This window comes from Platalea leucorodia (genome assembly GCF_965183815.1).
Source record: "Platalea leucorodia genome assembly, chromosome: 1".
Classification (NCBI taxonomy): domain Eukaryota; kingdom Metazoa; phylum Chordata; class Aves; order Pelecaniformes; family Threskiornithidae; genus Platalea; species Platalea leucorodia.
In genome coordinates this window covers 38046968-38067299 of record NC_138823.1, presented here as the reverse complement: position 1 = coordinate 38067299, position 20332 = coordinate 38046968, and the positions used below count along the sequence as shown (strand labels likewise).

At 41.0% G+C, this 20332-nt stretch overlaps 1 protein-coding gene across 1 annotated transcript in view; it reads right to left on the bottom strand.

The window, feature by feature from the left end:
* Window positions 1–3070: 3070 nt before the first annotated feature.
* The window catches only part of CPA6 (carboxypeptidase A6), a gene marked incomplete at both ends in the record, with an annotated part of 86675 nt that continues 69413 nt past the window's right edge, over window positions 3071–20332 (bottom strand). Inside the window, 5 exons of the mRNA XM_082337904.1 lie at window positions 3071–3258; window positions 4891–4975; window positions 11332–11534; window positions 16210–16300; window positions 16529–16639. Of these exons, the coding sequence (XP_082194030.1) occupies window positions 3071–3258; window positions 4891–4975; window positions 11332–11534; window positions 16210–16300; window positions 16529–16639 (678 nt within the window). The remainder of the gene's footprint in view (window positions 3259–4890; window positions 4976–11331; window positions 11535–16209; window positions 16301–16528; window positions 16640–20332) is intronic.

Here is a 20332-nt window from a genome sequence, read left to right as displayed (position 1 = left end):
ATTACAGCTGTTTGGACCTTAATTTTTTTATCCTGAATGAGTATGAGAATCGGGCATACGTTAAGCGTGCCAAATAGCCTACATTTTCCGTGGACAGAAGTCTTTTAAATTTGTAACTCAGAAAAGGTATTTTGTGTGGTGAAAACGTTTTTAAAGAAGTGTAGCTACTATCACGGGGTTTATATTTAAAACGTCTCTCTGTAATTTATTTGAATTTCTGTTCTCTTTTCTTGTTTTCTAAAGCAGAGGGGTAGTTGTATCTCTACACATCTAAAATATTATCCTGGTGTTTTACCATCGCTTAAGAACTGCATGAAAATGGTAGCATCTGGTTTTTAGGTACAGAAGCCAAAACCATGAAGTCGTTATGTGCGACTAACATTTTTTAACAATGAATGTGACTGCTATATAACAACAAAGTATGGCAATTATATAGTAGCTTTGCATAGGCAAAGGACAGCTCAAAGGGCTTACAAAAATACTTATTACACTACCTATGCTACTGAATTTCTTATTCTTTGAGTGGTACCATTAAATTGAATGTAAACATAAAAAGGGAAGGGATTGTTTAAAGTGAATAAACTCGAATAGTTGAATAGTAACTCTCGCTGATAAATTGTCTTACAAATTCTTAATTCAGGAAATAGGGCTAGTTGTTTTCTAGTGACTGTCTTTCTGACCAGCTTTACTGACCCTGAAATTAAAGGGCTCAGAGACTGTTTACTGTATTCAGTTATAGGGCACTAAATTACCCTGCACAGGTCTTCAAAACTCAGCTCAGAGTTTTCAGTTGCACGTAATACATAGTGTTCAGACTGAGTCCATCCAGATACCAGGTGGTAGCTTTGTTCATGGACTGTTTTTGATATCAAGTGCTTCTAAATGTCAAAGCTTCTTAGATAAATGTAAGAATACTTGCAATTATTCCTGTCCAAGAAGGTCAACTAGATCTACAATGTTAGGTCATTTTGGTAACTAAAAGAGGGGTTTTGTTTTTTTTTTCTTTCTTGCTCCAAGAGTTCAATTACTTTTCAGTACCAGTGGAGATGTGATGGTATCAAGATAGATGAAATGTTTCATATGACGAACTGCTGGACTACGAGCAGGAATCAAACCATCACATCTGAATCTGGTTTCCCCTGGCCCATACTTGGAAAGGTTTGTACTGTAGCAATTCAGAGGTAAACTTGCCTCATGCTGATTAGGCATCTCTCATGCCTTCTGTCCTTCACTTCAGTCTCTTATGTCCTTGTAGGAGTTCAATCTTGTCACCTAAATCCAGAATAACTCACAACAATTGGTGCTAATATTTAATTTGCACCACTATCAATACCGTTGGTTAAGAATCTGTGCATAGCAAAAGACAGTTATTGCTGTCTTCAAAATATTTAATGATTATGGTCATAAGCCATTGGAGATGACTAGTGGATAGACATTTTGAAATCTTCTGTCCCCTAGGTTTTTATTAAACCCTAATAGAAACTTGCATTACTCAAACAAGTCTGAACTAATCAAATCTGAACAAGCTTTCAGAAACCTTGTTTAACAGAAATACTTTTTATTAACAGAATGTTAAATAAATAGAATGCAATTCTGTCATCTTTGCTCACTGATTGCCTTTTGCAGTCCTGAAAACAATGGTATTCTTCATTAAATACAGTGCTCCCTACTCTCATAAAGGTTGCTCCTTTGCTAAATTCAAGCACTTATTTAGAGAGGATGTAGGTTTTTTAAAATATCGCACCCTTGGTGTCAGTAATGTTTTACAGATAGGTAAAACTGTCACATCCTTGAACTAAAGATTTAACAATTAAATGAAATATGAGGAATACTTCAAAAGCCTTTGATGATTTTATTAACAAATATGTTTTATTTAACATGTTATGGCATAAGATTAAACTCAAAATTAATAAAGTAAAATATATGCTTTTGCAGATATAATAAGATCAAAAAATAGTATTTTAAAAGTACCAAAAAACCCTCAATAAGTTGTTACATTCTCTGTTCTTTCGTTATTATTCTTTTAAACATGGTGCTTATTCACCGTATTTCAGCTGTAAAGCTTCTGCTTTCGCTTCTGGCTCACTTAAGAATCTATTATTAATTCCTTTCAAACATGCAAAAAATACAACTTCCAAGAAGAACAGCCACATAGCCACAGAGCTACAGAACTCACTGCAAGAATACTGATAAATAAAACATCAGTTAATTACAGTTTAAGGCTAGATCCTTGGCTGGTGGAAATGGGCAGCCACACGACAGCAGAACCCAGATGCACCAGTCGACTGCCGGCTTTCAAGTTCCAAGTCATGGCAAGTTGCTTTGTCTCTCCATAAAGCAGAGTATTGTATACCTCAATAATATTTCATTATCATTCTTACATATCTCTAGGAAAGTTACATTTTCAAAGGCAATATGTTGATTTTGAGTCCACCCCAATATATACATTTGAAAATAGGTTTCTCTGAACAGTTAAAGGAAACCTTGGGTCAAATTCTTGCATTACATGAAAAAAAGAAACCACGAAAGTGCATATACATATGTATGTATACATGCAGAAGAAAGCCGCATTCCTACTTGCAGCGTGGCCAGCTGCAACTATATGCCATTTACTGCTATAGACATGGGCCTGCGTTGGGTCACAGAGTACATATGCATGAATGTAAACTTTATCCCTTGGTTCAAGAGACCCCACTAAGGGAAGTCTTCCTGGTAGGGAAACCAGTAAGGCCAGGGACTGTCTGGAAGTGGAGTTTTATTTCAGGCACCTGTGTATGGACCTGGATCTGCCCCACTGGAGTTTCAGAATCAAAGCTTTATTGCAAAAAGAACAGACTATTTTACACCAAACTTGTAACTTAAGTTAGTATATCAACTTTATGGACTTTTGTAGAGCAGATGTTAAATGAGTTTTTCCATTTTCCACCAAGTAAATCTGGTAGAAACAATACCGTATTTCCCATTAGCTTCTATAATTTTGAAGTGGCCAAGCTTAGAATGGCAACTGAACACGCTGAAGGGCAGCAGCACTGGGAGTAAAACACTCACTTCCAGCTCCTAGAAATAGCTCTCAATGACATTTCTTCAGCAGATGAAGAGTTATATTTTTAACTGCAAGCATGGTCTCTGTGCAGGTTGGTTTGATCAGCGTCTCGGGAAGTAAAAATCCAAAATGGCCAGTGTCACGCAGCTCAAACGCAAATGCGTAGGGGATGCCATTTTTGTAGGCCCAGTCCATAGAGCTCCCAGAACTCACATCTGAAAGAGGGAATTCACAGAAAATTTTTAAAAATGTTAAATGCAGGTCATGTTGAAGGCACCAGAGGGTTCTTGTGGCATTTTGTTTCCAGGACTCGGTGAATATACTTGCAACTCCAGCTGTTACTTGCCCTGATCCTGAACACCCTTCAGAGAAGGGCATGGACACCCAGCACCTGGTGACAGGTGCTCAGCACAATACGGATTAGACCCTTGATTTTCACAGGAAAAAAATTAATAACTGACTTGTTTGTGCAAAGCAAAACTTTAATAAAAGAGAACATTTAGAATAAAGCCTCAAACTGTTCTTGTTCCCAGGTGAGTGCAGTCTAAAGCTTTGCTTCCACAAAGATCTCCCAGCTGGACTGGAGCTCTTCACGCTCCTAGGTTTAACATGGGGTTTTTAGGCAATTGCTTTGCAGGGAGAAGGGAGAAAGTTGATAAAGTAATCTACATTCTCCTTTTCAAAGTGCTTTTAAAATTCTTTTCATTTCTGTCTTAGTTTCTCACCATTTCCCTACAGCATGAGAGCATTTGCATAGGTGGTGTCTAATATTAACAAACCTTCTCGAGGAAGTGTGCTTCTTATGCTTTCGTTATCTCCATATGTTGATTACCCAAGATACTTATATTTATATAACGATCCATCTCTCATGTGGCCTGCTGTCTTCTGTGCAATTCGGGCATTAATTCACACTGCTCTTTCTTTGACGTAGCGACTGACTGCACTGTAATGAGCACAAGATGATGACCGTGCTGTGAGATGAGGCCCACAATAAAGTGGAGCTCTAGCCAAAACATGGCAACAGCAGAGGAGATGCAGGAGGTTACTTGTGAAAAATCTTGCTATTTACTTAAGCTTCTTACTTTGTCAGTGTCTGTTATCATTACCGAGAGCATTCAAGCCTCATAGTTTCAGTAAAAAAAAAAAGTGTCTCGTTGAAACCTGTTGAACTTCTTTTTCTCTTATCTGTCTATGTGGAGACCTTGCCTGAAAATGTTGTTACATATTTAAAAGGCATATTTTAAGGATATTTTGTTATAGGGAAAAGTGCATTTGAAATCGCTCTCTGAAAAATGGAAGATGTCCAAATAAAGATACTGTTGCTATTATTTATCATCATCTAGACATAGAGACATTTGAAACCTAGCTTTTAAAGACATCACCCTAAATTTTAGAATAAACTCCATGAATAGCTGTATCTATCACAATTGCACGGAAGGAGAGGCAAAGTAATGGTGAAAAAAGAAACCTACTTTGAATTATTTCCTCCCAGATACTTTATAACTTAGTAGTGCATTTACAGTATCTGATAAAGACATACTTTTTAAGATCCTGTTTTATGCTTCTTTTTTAAAAATCTGGTTTTATATGTTCTGAACATGTTATTTTCTGGCTTTGCCTCTCAAATGCATTGCATTTTAATCCCTTTTATTGCATCAATGGAGTTAATCTTACTGCAATCAACTGACTGAATCAGTTACAAAACTTCATCTTCCGCCTTCCTCACCACATACAACTGGAACAAAGTTCACTTTAAACAGTGTTTGCTTTCTTTGTTATAGTAAGGGTAATCTCATTCTTACTATAGGTAGGTCAAAGTCACAAACCTGTGCCAGAGGAAAACTTACACAAAGTGCTAGATGCAGGACCGTATCTGTATCTTATGCCATAGGCTGACTGAAGAGCGTTAACAGCATTATAGGCTGCCAATTCCTGTGTAGGGGGGAAAAACAAATATGTAAATTAGACTTTGCATTCAATACTGTAATGGGACTGGAAGCTGAGCTATGGATCATTGACTTGCGGTGCAACGCTCTGTTCCATGAGCCTGTGGCAGCTAATTTAAAATTATTTTAAAGGATAAACGCATTATTTATTTTTATTGACAGCAATTCCCTAATTCCCTGAAAAACTTGGTTTGGTATTTTCTTGGCATAAAGAAGCTCACTGCACTGTGAATGATCAGCCATTAACCATTTGTAATTATAGGTATATATACCAATTTAGTGACACAACAAATTTAGGCAATATGTAAGACCATGAGATGAAATAATATTTTTATGCAGTTTAAATGCATTTTCTGCCGGTACCTGTGCATGCATTTCCCAGTCCACTAAACCTCATCTCTTCTGGGCTTGTGAAGGAGAAATGATCTTTTGTGACACTCCACAGTGGTTCAGTCAGCAGAGTGGGAAGAAGGAAGGAATCAAATTCCACTCCTGAATCTCTGATGGACAGGTGAATGTTCAATGCTGGTCTAACTTTCTCTGGGGCCAGATGATGTAGGCTTGGAGAGCTCTTTCCGCTGTTGCAGAAATGTGATTTCAGTAGTGTCTGGGGAAAATCAGCACCTACATTTCAACATCCATATGGATGCAGTCTGTTTAGGAGGTTCATGGCATCCTGTAAAACTGGATGCAGAAGGCCTGGCCCATGGCAAATTCTGAGGGTCACACACAGATCATAGAATCATAGAATGCTCTGGGACGGAAGGGACCTTTAAAGGCCATCTAGTCCAACCCCTCTGCAATGGGCAGGGACATCTACAGCTAGATCAGGTTGCTCAGAGCCCCATCCAGCCTGGCCTTGAACGTTTCCAAGGATTGGGCATCTACCACCTCTCTGGGCAACCCATTCCAGTGTTTCACTACCCTCATTGTAAAAAATTTCTTTCTTATATCTAGTCCGAATCTACCCTCTTTTAGTTTAAAAACATTACCCCTTGTCCTATCGCTATTGGCCCTGCTAAAAAGTCTGTCCCCATCTTTCTTATAAGCCCCCTTTAAGTACTGAAAGGCCACACTAAGGTCTCCCCAGAGCCTTCTCTTCTCCAGGCTGAACAACCCCAGCTCTTTCAGCCTTCCCTTATAGCAAAGGTGTTCCATCCCTCTGATCATTTTTGTGGCCCTAGTGTATCCTTTTTGTGGATAGTGCATCCAAACACAGAGAAAGGACACACGTATTCAAAAGAAAAAGGAATATTATGATCTCAAAGAAAAGGATCCTGGAGAATGTACGGTGAAGGCTGGGAATATCTAGGAAAACACAGAGCCATCTCCCTATAGAGAGCAGGAAATGAACATCTGTGGAGCTAGAAACTGCTGGACTTTGAACCACTGGGTAAAGCTGCAATGCTTGTTTGAGTTCTTTTATTTTCATGAACTGAAGAGCTGTAGGTTTCAGTTTATGCAAGTCTTCATGAACTTGGTCCTTACCTTGTTATTCTTCAGCCGCTAGGTGAATGCACTGGGGAAGGATTACTCTATACTTGCCTTTCTGTTTATACGTTTTCCATTACCTTCCACTTGTTTGCCATTGTCAGGAATAGGGATTCTGGCTTAATCCTCGGTCTCACCCGTGCAGGCTTTCCTGCTGTGGGTTTTTGTCTGCCCGAGTAGAGAAGCCAGAGAAAACTGCTTTAAAACGTCATTTGAGGAAAAAAAAAAAAAAAAAAAAAAGTTCATTTTCACTTACTGGCCAGCAAGTAGGGCTTTGGAGAGTTTATTTTACACTGAGAACTGCTCTTAGCAAATGGAAGAGCACTTTCTTACTCCATAATAAAAATCGATTAGGCACAACTAGATTTTTTGATTGTTTGTTTGTTTGTTTCTCAGCACAGGGATGATAGTGCTGGAGACAAATTTTCAGCTTGCCCCTCCTCTTCCTCTTGCCACCTCCACGAGAGAGTGTGTGGAGGCAGGGACCGCTGAAGTCAGTGCTGCTGGGACTTCTGCCGGGTTGGGATGTGGTTGCCAGCCGGTGTGAGGGGTAACCTCTAACTCACCCTAACACCAAAGATGAGGAGGTGGGAGGAGGTCCGAGGAGGGGGGAAGCACTGTCACTTGGGACTCTTCCTCCTCTGACAGATGCCTCAACTTCTGTGAGTCATCACACACAAGATCCATGATGGGGTCAGAGGTGTTGGACCCCATGAGGGCAGTGGGGTAGCAATGCGAGGCCATGGCGGTGGCAGTGGGGCCTTGCAGGCCTCCGGGAAGTGGGGAGCTCCAGCTGCAGCCTGGGGCTGTTTTCTGGTGCCTGCACTGAAGCCCCAAGTACCATGCTCAGTTGCTCAACAGAAATTTGGCAAGCAGCTGTGCTTACCAGCAGTAAGTCACTTAGCAGCAGTGCCGAATTTTGCACTTGGGACATGGTGACCCTGGATGTACATACAGACTGGGGAATGAGAGGCTGGAGACCTGGTCGATGGCAAGTTGAACATGAGCCAACAGCGTGCCCTGGCAGCGAGGAGGGCCAACTGTGTCCTGGGGTGCATCAAGCACTGTAGTGCCAGCCGGTCGAGGGAGGTGATTGTCCCACTCTACTCTGCACTGGCGCGGCCTCATCTTGAGTGCTGTGTGCCGTTTTGGGCGCCACAGCACAAAAAGGATACAAAGCTACTGGAGAGCATCCAGAGGAGAGCCATGAAGATGGTGAAGGGTTTAGAGGGGAAGCCGTACGAGGAGCGGCTGAAGTCACTTGGTCTGTTCAGCCTGGATGAGACTGAGGGGAGACCTCATTGCGGTCTACAGCTTCCTCACAAGGGGAAGAGGAGGGGCAGGCGCTGATCTCTTCTCCCTGATGACCAATGATAGGACCTAAGGGAATGGCAGGAAGATATGCCAGGGGAGGTTTAGGTTGGCCATTAGGAAAAGGTTCTTCACCCAGAGGGTGATGGAGCACTGGAACAGGCTCCCCGGGGAGGTAGTCATGGCTCCAAGCCTGACAACATTTAAGAAGCATTTGGACAATGTCATCAGACATATGGTGTGAATTTTGGGGGTGTCCTATGCAGGGACAGGCGTTGGACTTGGTGATCCTTGTGGGTCCCTTCCTACTCAGGACATTCTATGATTCTATGATTACCATCCCAGAGCTGTGATGTGGAGCTGGGATGGCCTGACAACAGGCCTGATGCCAAGGGAGCAGGAGGCAAGGCTCAGCTGAGGGAGCTGAGACAGGTGGAGAGCAATGTCCTGGTAAATGCACCATGGAAACAACATAGCCACAAAGGAGAAGACTCCCTGTGCATGAGTTACACATTGTACAGCAATGAGACAACAGAAGAAAGCCTTGTTGAAATCTTTCTGAAAAAACAGTTTGGCAATGCCCATTTAAAGCCAGCACAACAGTACTGGGTTCTGTGCAGAGGCAGCAACCATCTGGAGGCCAGACCAGAAGTGACCCAAGTCCACGTCCACCACATAGGCATGTGTCCCTGGACACTGTGAACTTGATGCTCTTAGCCTTGAGGGGTGCTGCTTCCTTCCACTGTTGGAGTTACGTGCCCAAAGAGGGGGACAGTTCTCAACTGCATCATACTGTACAGGTTGGATCCTGAATAAATCCAGGCAACCAGTCTTTGAACACCCTCAAGGAGAAAGCTTCACATAAAATTGCCCGATTTTTACAAAGACATACACAAACTCAGTCATGCCATATAAGTCCACTGTAAACACTAAGACTGTACAGGATGAAAAGGGATGAAAAGTAGGTGAAATTTAAAACTCTCGAGATGGATGAATGTTTCTGCTGTTTTTTTCAATCTTAAAGTGCACTTTCATTTTAAGTATCTTAAAAGAACAGATTTCAGGAGAGTGTTAATAAGAGAGTTGTGCCTAAATTAGAACAGAATATGCATGTTGTGATCAGTACACAGCTCTCCAGTTTCAAAGCAACTCTGAATAATTGAACACTTTAATCGAAATGGTAACTGACAGCTCACTAGAATGATATGACCCAGACAGAAGCATGCTTCCTTCTGCTCAGGATTAATCGTGGCCCCCTGTTAGCACCAAATGTTATTTATCTGCTACATGTGTGGAGTCCTACAGTTGTCCACTGTACACAGTCCGTGTAGACCAACAAAGCTTGTTCCGTCAGCAGGAGGAAAGAGAGATCTGCTGCGTTCCAGCTCACTCTAATTTCCAAGAGACCTGGAGAATCTGAAACTTCAGCCTAAGTCGCCATTTTAGACACTTCAAATATTAAAGACTATTCATTTAGGAGCCATCAGGTGATGGAGCCTCCGGCTGTAGGCAAATATTAAAACGCACAAATAAATAAGCAACAGTATTCCATTCATTTTCCCCATAATGAGCTTTCTACATAACAGGAAATGACTTCAGTTTCTTATTCCAACCTCCCTCTTCTTTTTGACCCACTGCAATAAAAAGAAGTACAGAGTCCAAATACTGGCAAAATATTTAGAAATGGGATTTGGCTTCCATTTGTCCAGGGCTGTTGTCTAAAACAGTGCCTGTCTTTGTCCCTTTAGGTCTGTGCTCCACTCCCTCTGATGAGAAGGCTGATCCAAGGTCTTACAAAGCTGGGGAACACCTACTACACATCAAAACCCGGGTTCCTTTGGTCTAAAAGCTGTGGATGGAAAGATAGAGTGTGTGTGCTGAGGGGCAGTTACTCCCTGTCTCAGAATAGAAATAGCCCTTGAGCAAGAAGAACAACATGTACTGAAGATTTACTGGTATGTGTGAAAACTCTCAGTTAGAGACTGCTTTTACTTACAATGAATTTCCTGACACAGCGTCTGCTGTTGTCTTACGTTACTCTGGACATTTTCATCAGATACCCAATAATCACCTACTTGCAGAGGAGATGCTGATTCTTCCTAACACCATGTCTTTACCTTCTGCTGTGTTATCTGTTCTTAAAAAAACATTCTTGCACCTGCTGGTCTTCAAAGGAATGAGATCCTGTGGGTTTAAATTCCCAGTCTATGTTTTTTAGTAAGTAATAGTCACCAATTCACCTGGGGAGATCCTTTCTCTTTGCCACTCCCCAAAAGAGGGTGGAGAAGGTAAAATAAAAAGAAGATTAATGGATTTATTCAGAGTCAATGCAGGGCTGGGTGGTCAGTCCCCACAAGTCTCATATTTTTAGCTCCTTTGGCTGCTTAGTTAACTTCTAATTTGCTCTGTTTCCCAGGAATGACATCAGAGAGGAGAATTTTTAGTAGCTGCTGAAATTAAGTGTCTTAACAGAAATAAACCCACAGAGTTTAGTTTGTGGAGTGCTGGCTGCTCAGCCTCCTGAGAGGGCAGCTGAGTGAAACTTCAGCGAAGACCCAGGGACTGACTACATCATTTATTCTGCACAGGATAGATCTAAGGTGCAGTTAAGCTCCTTTGGAGTAAACTAGCTTAAACTAGTAAGTTGAAAGTCACTGCAACTGTCAAGGCCAAAATGAGACATACATGGACAATGTAATTTTACTGGGGACTGAGGGTGAAAGAAAGAGGCTTGCAACTGGTTGGTGCAATGTGTGCCTGTGAGCAGGAGCAAAGAGAAGGTAAAACTTAGCCACCTTTCCCTAAGAAAATCAGCCATAGGGAGGGTTTTATGTACAGGAGGCTGGCTAAAAACAGACCTCAGACTGTGAGCAGAGGGAATAGTTCTGCATTTGGATGAGCACGGAATACGTGAAATGCACGTATCTGTAAATCTGTACACTTGCATCAAAAAAAGTATTCTTATTAATTTATTCTTCTAATAGACAAAAGCCTCTGATGTTAATTAACTGCTTGTCTTAAAGGGTTAAAAACACTACATCTGAGCAGGATGATACATAAAGCAATTGAAGCTTTACTTTTGGTGAAATCTATGAGATTTCTCCTCTAATTGATAAACATAAACCATTTCAATTTTATTTTGTTCATAACATTGCAGACAATCTTTTTTGTGCTCCTAGTGTTTAAGTTCTGAGCATGAAGGGACAGAATTTCAGCTAGATGCCCAAGGACTTAACTACATAATTCCCATTACAGTTAATTAAATAAAATGATAATGACTATAATTAAAACCCAGGGATTTATCCTATAAAGTAATTTAAAGGGACTGATGGATGGAAGGCACTATACCATTTTAATCAAATTACCGCTGACTCACTTTGAGTGAAGGTTATATAACCAGAAATGCGATTGCAAGCGGATCCAGAATAAATACCGCTCAATATTAAAGATGTACAAAGTACTGAAGAAACAAGTCTCCTCTCAAAACAAAACGTACCAAAAAATAGGCAAGCATATTCTCCCAGGTTTTAATGTACTTACCACGCAGCTGAAGTTTGGAATAGTTGCATATTTGTAAGAGTAAGGGTACAGCAGCATCTGTGCATAGGCATGGAAGGACAAATAGGCCTTTATTTGTTTCCGATGTTTGCGGAGAAAATGAGCAACAGCCTTCACTTCAGGCTCAGACTCAGGAAAGGGACCACAGTAGGTGTCATCGCATGGGTGAAATGAAGCACCTTCATCTAGAGATTGAAAGAGAAAGTTGATGGTAAACGACCACAGAGCATTTCCAAGGGTCAGCTTCTGGCTCAGCCTGTGTGGGCCCACGTGCAAAAGTGTGAAAAGCAATAAATAAATTGCTTTCTTGTGACTGATGGGCATGAGCCAGTGGCACCTCAGTACAGCAATCTGCTTGTTCATCTAGTAGACACGCCGAGTTGCCAATTGGCCAACCACACACAGTTCTCCCCAGAGGACATATTTTTAAACCAACAGAAAAAGGAGAGCATGACTTCATTGTATTTTCTTCCCTGGCTTTTCATATGAGCGGCACATTTTATGATAGCATTCCAATATTAAAACCATTGAAGTGTCTCAGTTGGTCTATTTGAAATCAGAGAGCTATACCTCTTTCACTAGTCACTGCCAAGACAAATCTAGCCTTCAAGAGCATTTTGACGTACTAGCTCCTACAGTGGTGGTTACAATGGTAGGTAGATAACCTCAACAGGCATTATCTTAGAGACTGCTTTAAAACATGAGAATAGCTCCTGACTACTGCCTCTTTTTACTTTTGCAAACCTTATGGGAAAAAAATGACAAGCCACAGGGGATGATTGCTCAGTTAGCTAAAATAGACATCATCTCAGTTTGCACAGGGCTTAATTTTCCTTCAAGTTTGGGGCAGGGGTTCAGTTATGAGGATATCTTTCACCACGTCAACCTGGTCAGGTGGCAGTAAGCTGCAGAAGTGTAGCCTGCCTGTAATATCCCATGAGGTACTGAAAGATGAAATGCAGAAAAGGAGATGTGGCAGTGGCTCCTTTATCATTTAGCAATTCTGGATCTAAGCCACCGTCTCATTTACAGCTTAGGGTCTGAGCCTAAAAGAACAATCTTTATGCAAATCCACTCTGCTCTTTTATCCACTGTGATTTCAAAATGTCACATGTTTTACACTGACCCGCAGAATAATAATAGTTTTTTTGCGACATTCCCTGGTGTCACCAGGGATGTACAAAAGCACTGATTTATTAGCTTTCCTTTGTATAGCAAGTACTGCCATCTTCAAACAATAAGAAAAGAGCAGTGTGTGAGAAGGCATAATAATATGAACTAAAACAGGGTTATGCAATCAACCTAATGCCAACAAAATTAAAAAGTGGAAGAATTTCATGCTGCAGCTTCATTTGTAATATGAAAATTGAGGCTACCATTCAATGGCCACAGGAGGGGATTTCAAAAGGTATTAGTGCTTAGATTGCGGTGGATATGGAAGGGTTATATAGAGGGCAGAAGGTCTCCTCCCTGCAGAACAGATGGCCACCAAGTCATCCAAATCCCAAGAGCACTCTTTCTCGATGTCTTGTCAGATAATATAGCTAAAGGAGAGCTATTTAACAGACCCTCTGGAGCCTTTGCTTTTTTTTATGGATACTTCATCTCCTGTAACAGTGTTGTATACTGAATCATGAAAATGGACTTCACGTAATAAACAGCAGAATCCTACAAGCTAATGGCAAAATGACCCAATGGTAAAATAAGATTCAGTTTAGTGACTTTCAGTGAAGAAAAAACTCTCTAAACTGCCCAGCCTACTATCATGAGCCATTTGCAGTCCCAGCTGTAGTTAATGCTTTTCCTTAAGTGAAGCTGGCTGCTAGTAAAAAGAGAGGGTTTCCTTGGATGATGTAAGGATATCCTCAATTTTCATACTGGAAGTTCTTTTAAAGTAACACAAGAAAGAAAAAAATGATACAGTATGTATCAACTCCTGTGAAATTTCTGAGTTACAGTCATGAGAAGAAAATGGAATTGCATAAAATGTTACCGTGCTGCCTTATTTTTGTACCAGATAGCACACTGGGGGAGGACAAGTATCCTCCAACATCTATCATGAGATCAAATGTACAACAGAAATGTGTGCAGAGACAGATAAAACCAATGCCTTGGTACAGAAGGATGACTGGGAGGATGGACAAGCTGGAGCATGATTCTCAAACTTCCTTGCAGCCACTTCTTCTGCCAGTATGGGGTACTGTTCTCAGTGAGCAATGGGGTGGACTGGAAACTGGGATGCACTGGAAATTTTAACTCCCACTGCTCTCTCTTGGGGGCTTCAGATGCAATCCCTTTAACTGGATTTGCCCTATGACATAATTTAGTTCTAAGTACCTCATTATTGGCTTTAAAGTTGCTATTTATTTCATGAACATTAAACCATTATGCTAGTTATCGCACATATATATATATTGCAAGGAGCATTTCTACCCGGAGATCTTGCTGTCTGTATTCGCCTGGGTCTGTGTGCAATTTCTGTGCACTATTTTGGGTACAGGGTGCTGCAAAGTGAAATCTACCACAATCAGTGACACAGCCCTTTTTTCAGTCCCTAGAGAATACAGAAGCAACATCATAAAGCTTACTTCAAAGTCCTAGACTAGAAGGGAAGAGGAAAGCAGAAGGGATGCTGTGTTATCTTTACCAAGTAGCTCACTGCAGCTAGCATTCGGCGGCTTTGCTGGGGCCGGATTCTGCCCCAACACACCTGCCTGGAAGCCCCACAGTGAAGTTCAAGCCTGTCTGCAAACTGTAAATGCGACTGAACTGAATTAAAAGGTTTTTGCAAGCATATGCAGTCTTAAATGCTAAGCACACCATGATTATACAAGCCTCAAAGTGTGATATGATCCAGATTCTTCTCTGCCTCATTTAGTGTCAGATTAATGAGAACATAGGGCACCAGGTGAGGATCTTCTAAACACCAGTCAGCCCGGTTCATGAAAGAGCTCTTTATTCTCTGGCAAAATAGAGAATCAGACAGAGTTTGGGGTCCACTGCGAGAAGCAGAGCATGTGCTTGGTGGGATGATGAGCAATCTGGAAGGACTTTTTATTTTTTAAACTTGGGGTGGGGACTTGTCTTTCATGTACAGTGCAGGGGAGAAATGCAACAAGTAGAGGATTCCAACACACAGCGCGGGTGTGTACTGTTATAGTTTCACTCAGCCTAGAAAAAATGTTTTTTACTGAAAACTAAGAAGTTTTCAGTAAAACTGAAGAAAATTTTCAGGACTGAGTAAAAAGTGTGCTTTAAGGCAGTGGCTAGGGAGCAGGAAGAGGGAAGAGCAGAGTGATCTGAACCCAAGAAAGATTAATTAAGACTAGAAAAAAAATGTACTGTGTGAGTTTTAATGTTGCACTGATAGGTACCTATAAGTCGTCTCTGAAGACTTTGTAAGAGACCTGTTCATTCCAGCTATGCCAGTGGCTGTCTTCTGAACAGTAAATATATGTCGCCAAAATACCTGCAGTTTTGACTTATGTACTTAAGTAAAAGATGGTAACAGTGATGCAGGACTTTTTGGTTCATTTGTGCATTATTTTTTCCACATAAAACTGCCTTAAGGATCGTGATAGCAGCCCTGGGACTGTCTTCTGTAGTGGAGGGATTCTCAGCTAACATAGGCTTTCTGTAACTGCTTCTGTGTCCGTCCTCTCCTTACTGCAAGTAGAGTTGAAAAAAATTGGAAGCATATTTCACAGGTCCATACTGTATTGAATGTATGCTTCTGCTCACTCTCACCTCATCTGTAATCTCCCCAGGCAGATTATTCACACTCACTTTTATCCTTACAGTTCTCAGAAATCTACTTAGAGAATCCAATCGCTGCAAGCCAGGCTGTACAGTGCTTACTCCTACTGCAAGTCATCAGACTATCGTGGAAGCGATAGAGAGACTTCCAGTGCAACAGGGACGGGCTGAAGGGAGGGCTGTTGCGCTAGCGCTATGCAAACACAACTTCTGTCTTTACAATTTTATAATGTAAATAAGGAAGGTGGACGAATGCTGGAGGAGAAAATAGCTGCCCAGAGAGGTGAAGGAAGTTGCTCAAGATGGGAGAGCAAGTCAGCAGAAGAACCAGGTATGTATCGCCGTATTTCACAACAAAGTGCTATTACTTTCTGTTGCACCAGAACTTGTATGGCTGCTTACTCCTTTGTGAGTTGCACTGTCTTGCTGTAAGATTTAATAAAATACCATTTCTTCTTCAGTGGACCCATTCCAAATCTTGTGCTAGTATTTCATTACTGCTGCATTCTCCATGCAAAATTGAGGTCAATTTTTATGAAAGTATTTACAGAAGTGCTGGGAGTTTAAAATTGGATCTCCATGCATGTAGAAGCACCTTCTTTCTTTATTGAATCACAAATAATAATGGCCTTAAAATATTCTCAGACATTTCTCTGTGAGGCCAACAAAACAAGTTTGACATTTCCAAAGCTAAAGCCATTTCAGAGAAATGAAAAAATAATCAAAATTAAGTTTGAAATGTTTCCTAAAGCTGTAGTCAGGTAAATTCTGAAATGTGATGGGCCAGGCTCAATACTGTGCTTTGAATTATTTACATGATTGCAGAAATAGAGAATAGCTGTGTGTGTGGTTTTTCACTTTTGCCACACTCGCCATGAAAACTTTTTACTTGTGATGAGATGTGTTTTTCCAAAGTTCAGGACTTCTATTTTTTCAGAAGCTAGAAGGAAGATTTGAGCCCTGGCTTGTGGCTTTATGGGAAGGTAGCTTCAAATTTAACTATGGAAAAGAGAACACAACGGATGTGACCTAACCTACTTACTCTGTTGGATAATTAAATACGGGGTAATCTGAACTGGTGGACCAAAGTATCTCCAGACTTACCACACCATTTCACTTTCCAGTTGCGATTAGCATCAACACCATGACACCGAAACCTTGTGTTCTTTGATCTTGTTTTTCTCCAGAATCGATCCTAACATAAGTTATAAAATAGTTAAATAGCAATATTACTATATTTTGGCAAAAATCTATTAGTACACATAACAAACCAACCCTGGTAAACATATTCAGTATTATATTTTTTTGCACGCCACAAAGTGATGGACCAGATTATACAGAAAGTCACTTTTGAATGACGTAATGACCATTCGATCTTTCCCATCTGAACAATTTTTTGAGTAATACTACTGATGCTACTTACATTTGTCCAGCTAAAATGATATCCATCCACATTAAATACAGGCATGACATAGAAATACAGCTGAGTTAGCATCTTTCTCATGGCAGGATCGGTCTGGTATGTCTCAAGAGCCTAAAGCAGAAAAGCCAAAGAAAGTAGTTTCCATAACAAAAATAATTTCCCGATTAAGTATTGTGACAGGCTAAGACAGTCACGTGGCCTTTGGCAGTACAGAGACCTGATCTCACGGCACCACTGGCATCCTTAGAGCTGTACCTGAAAGGTTGACATCTTCCTGCAAACACGATTAAAGGCAGCATGCGAACATGTGAAAAAAGGTGTTCAAAAGACCCTATTCTCACTGCTTCTCAGTTGCTTTCAATACCCAAGAAAATACGACTCACGTTACAGAGAAGCAAATGCATACAAAGTGTTTCTTGACGTAGGAGCTGAAAGTCAGCGGAATAGATTCTTAGTTGAGGAAAGGAGTTTAGCTCCTGTAAGACAATGGAGTGCTGTTGTTTCCACCAGGTGATGATTTGGTGATGTCAGAGCATGTCTTAAAGCGTTTAAGGCTTGCATTACATAAGCTTTTGTTGTATACAAAGTAACTTACTACATGCACAATCATCAATACAGCCAGCTTATTCCTTTATAGTTTAGAAAACCCTCTACTTTTGGAGAACCTCAAGTGTAAAGGTTAGTAGAGGAAGTCTAGGTAGGGAAAGTATTTTTTTTTTCCATTCTACGACTTAGAAAAACGCAGCAAACCAGAGTTTCCTCAGCAGTTCTGTTTGCTAGTACCAGAGATGCTCCTATTCTAGTTTCAGAAAGCTTGGACTCCACATGCTGTAGCAAAAAGTGTCCCTTGTCATAGCTGGGCATCAAACTTGCATCCTTCAAAGTTTAAGTCTCCATTCTATAAGGTGAGGAAACAAGTGCTTCACCTGGCAGGCAGAAAGCGTATCACACTGACGCTGCGTTCAGAGGGATGCCTGAGGCTGGCTCCTCTCCTCCTGGTGCTGTGATTACAGCCTTCTGCTCTGCAGCATTTCTGGCCCTTCAGATCCAAGAAGTAACATGTATTTGGGGGGACAAAGGGAAACATTGGCTCTGAAATAAACTAAGCTAAAAGCTTGTCAATTGACAAATGCCAGGGAACAGTGTGAAGTACAGGAATTCGATGCTTCTGGGCTCCTAACCATGCAGCTGTTTGGATTATTGAAGCTGCCACGGAAGCTGACAGATGCTTTTTGTGGAATACCTGTAAGAAATACACATACAATTGGACATGTCTGGGGCTGAAATTTATTCATGGGGGAGTCTAAACATTTTTTTCTTTACTGAGGGCCTAGTGAGACTCCTAAATACTTTTTCTAAGCTGTTCATTAACCACTTCTCTATAGTGCAGTGCTTTCTCCTCACCCGGCCTCAGCTTCCCTTGCAGCAGTGCTCTGCACGTGCCGGTCCTTCAGCCTCACTTGTGGATCCAAAGCAGCCCGTCATCCGTGCGCAAAGCCACCAAGTCACCCAGTGATACTCCACACCGAGCTCCTCTTCTGTTTCAGCCAGGCAAGAGGAGGGGAAGGTGAGCAACAGAGGGCAAAGGGGGCACAGCACAGAATGAAATGAGACTTAGGCAGCAGCTGGGACAGCATGGCGTGGAGCACCCCAGGGTGGGACGAGATGCTGAAAGAGGGTAGGGTTATCCCAAGGAAGAAGAGGATGACAGCGGGTTTTTGAGGGGAAGCTTGGTGGAGCCATGGGCTGCCTAGAGAAGGACCCTGGCCAATGCAGAGGTCACAGGTCCCCTGGCCCACTACCAGAAATACCCCAAAGATTCTTAGCTGGAATGGTATTGCATTTAAATTCAATCATCTACTTGTATTAGGAAGCCACATCAAGGCTACAAATACATTTACATAAAAATACTGGTATTCAGAGAACTGCAGCTATAGTAAAAAGTAATTTTGTCAAAACAGAAAGCAATGGTTACACAAAAATAATGACTGTGAAAACAAGGGCTCTGTTTCATTGATGTTCCACATGCAGAAAACACATACTGAAGTAACTAGGGCTACTCCGTGCATTAAGCTGGCCCTGCACTTAAATCTTCACAGGATTAAGAGCCTATATGGCAAGCTTGGATGTTAAATCTGTAAGACTGTTCTTACAGTGGAAACAGAACCAAGACGTGCTCCAAAATGTGAGTCAAGGAAAATGAACATTTGTATCATGCTTGTTTGAGGGAGAAGTAATTTGGCTGGGGAGGAACTAAGGCACCACACACCACTTCCTTGACTTTTTAATGCTTTTCGCTTTTTAGACAGTATTAACAAATTAAGCTCAGGTTGTGTCTCCATGGTGGGTATTTACATATCAGTGATAATGAGATTGGCATATTTGCCTGTATCTGTATTTACATATGCCATTCTTTTGCTGTCAGTTACATCTGTAATTATGCATTTTGTTACACTCTAGTGCTACATACTGTATTTTAAACTGCAATGCTATAAGATTAAACTCGTTAAAACACTTTTAAAATCATCTCCTTAAAATAACTACAGACAATTAATTAATTTAAGGTAATACACACGTTAAAAATTGCATGGGTGAGCTTTGCAAATTTTTCAGAACCTTTCCAAATTTGCAAAAAGTGACATAATGAAAATATTTGAATTAAGACTTTTTAAATCCTGTGAAGAACATATTTTTCTTGCTAGGTAAAAGCACCACCATTTAAAAACCAAAACAAAACATAGACTGCAGAACGTCAAGCACCCTTTCATTTTTTAAAGCTACTCTGTGTTATTTTAATATCTGCTATCATTGACAAAATACTAGGAGAGACTTTAGGAAAGCATTATAGTCCACAGTAATACTCTTCAAAATTTTAAGTCTTAAAGTTGATTTAGAGCCGAATATGTCAATCATTCAATTCTGTTCTTTAAAGCATATATGGCTTATCTTAATAATTTGGTTACCCTTTTAGAGTAACATTTCATTAAAAATGTAATGGACCCGGTGCGGTTTCTTCTTCATGGAAAGCAAGAGCGTAGATAGTGTATCATATTCACTCTTTCTGCTGAAAACATTTTGTCCTTCATACTGTTTTTATCTGGCAATTTCATCTGATATATGTAATCAGGCAACACAGACTGTGTAATCTTACCTCCCTTAACAGGGAGGTCTTTGGCGATGTGCCTTACAGTTACTAAGGTGTGTCCTTGCTGGAGCAAAGCCCACAACTTGCCTTTGGTGACATGACTCTCGAATCCTCCGAACAACGATCATGTGAACCATCCCCCCGCCCCCGCAGTGTTGAAACATTTTCTCTTCACTATGACACAAGCAAGATGAATATAAACCATTAGTGAATTAACTGCATTGTAGTTTGCACAGAGCTCTCAGAATACAAAGTAAAGCGACTTTATACGGCTTGATTCTGCTTCCCCATCATGCAATCAATAGCAGCTTTGCTGCCGAATGTGTGGAGCGCCAGCCTGGCCCGATAAATGCTGAATAGTGTTATTAGTGAATGAACAGATGATACAGGAACTCTGCCAACACTGTGCAAGCAATCTGCCTGGGGGATGGGGGAAAGGACCAATGATTTATAGGAGGGGGCTCGATCATCTGGATCAGCAGAGTGGTGGTTGTTGATAGAACTACGCCAGCTTAGGCTGGCTGAGGATCTGGTCCTTAGGAAATTTAATTTGGGGGACGAAGTGAACAAAAGAGCTGTATTGTAAACTGCCAAGGCAATAAAAGGCGAGAGTTTAAAATGGATTTAGGATGCAGTTGGGCTTTTTATAAAATAAGGGG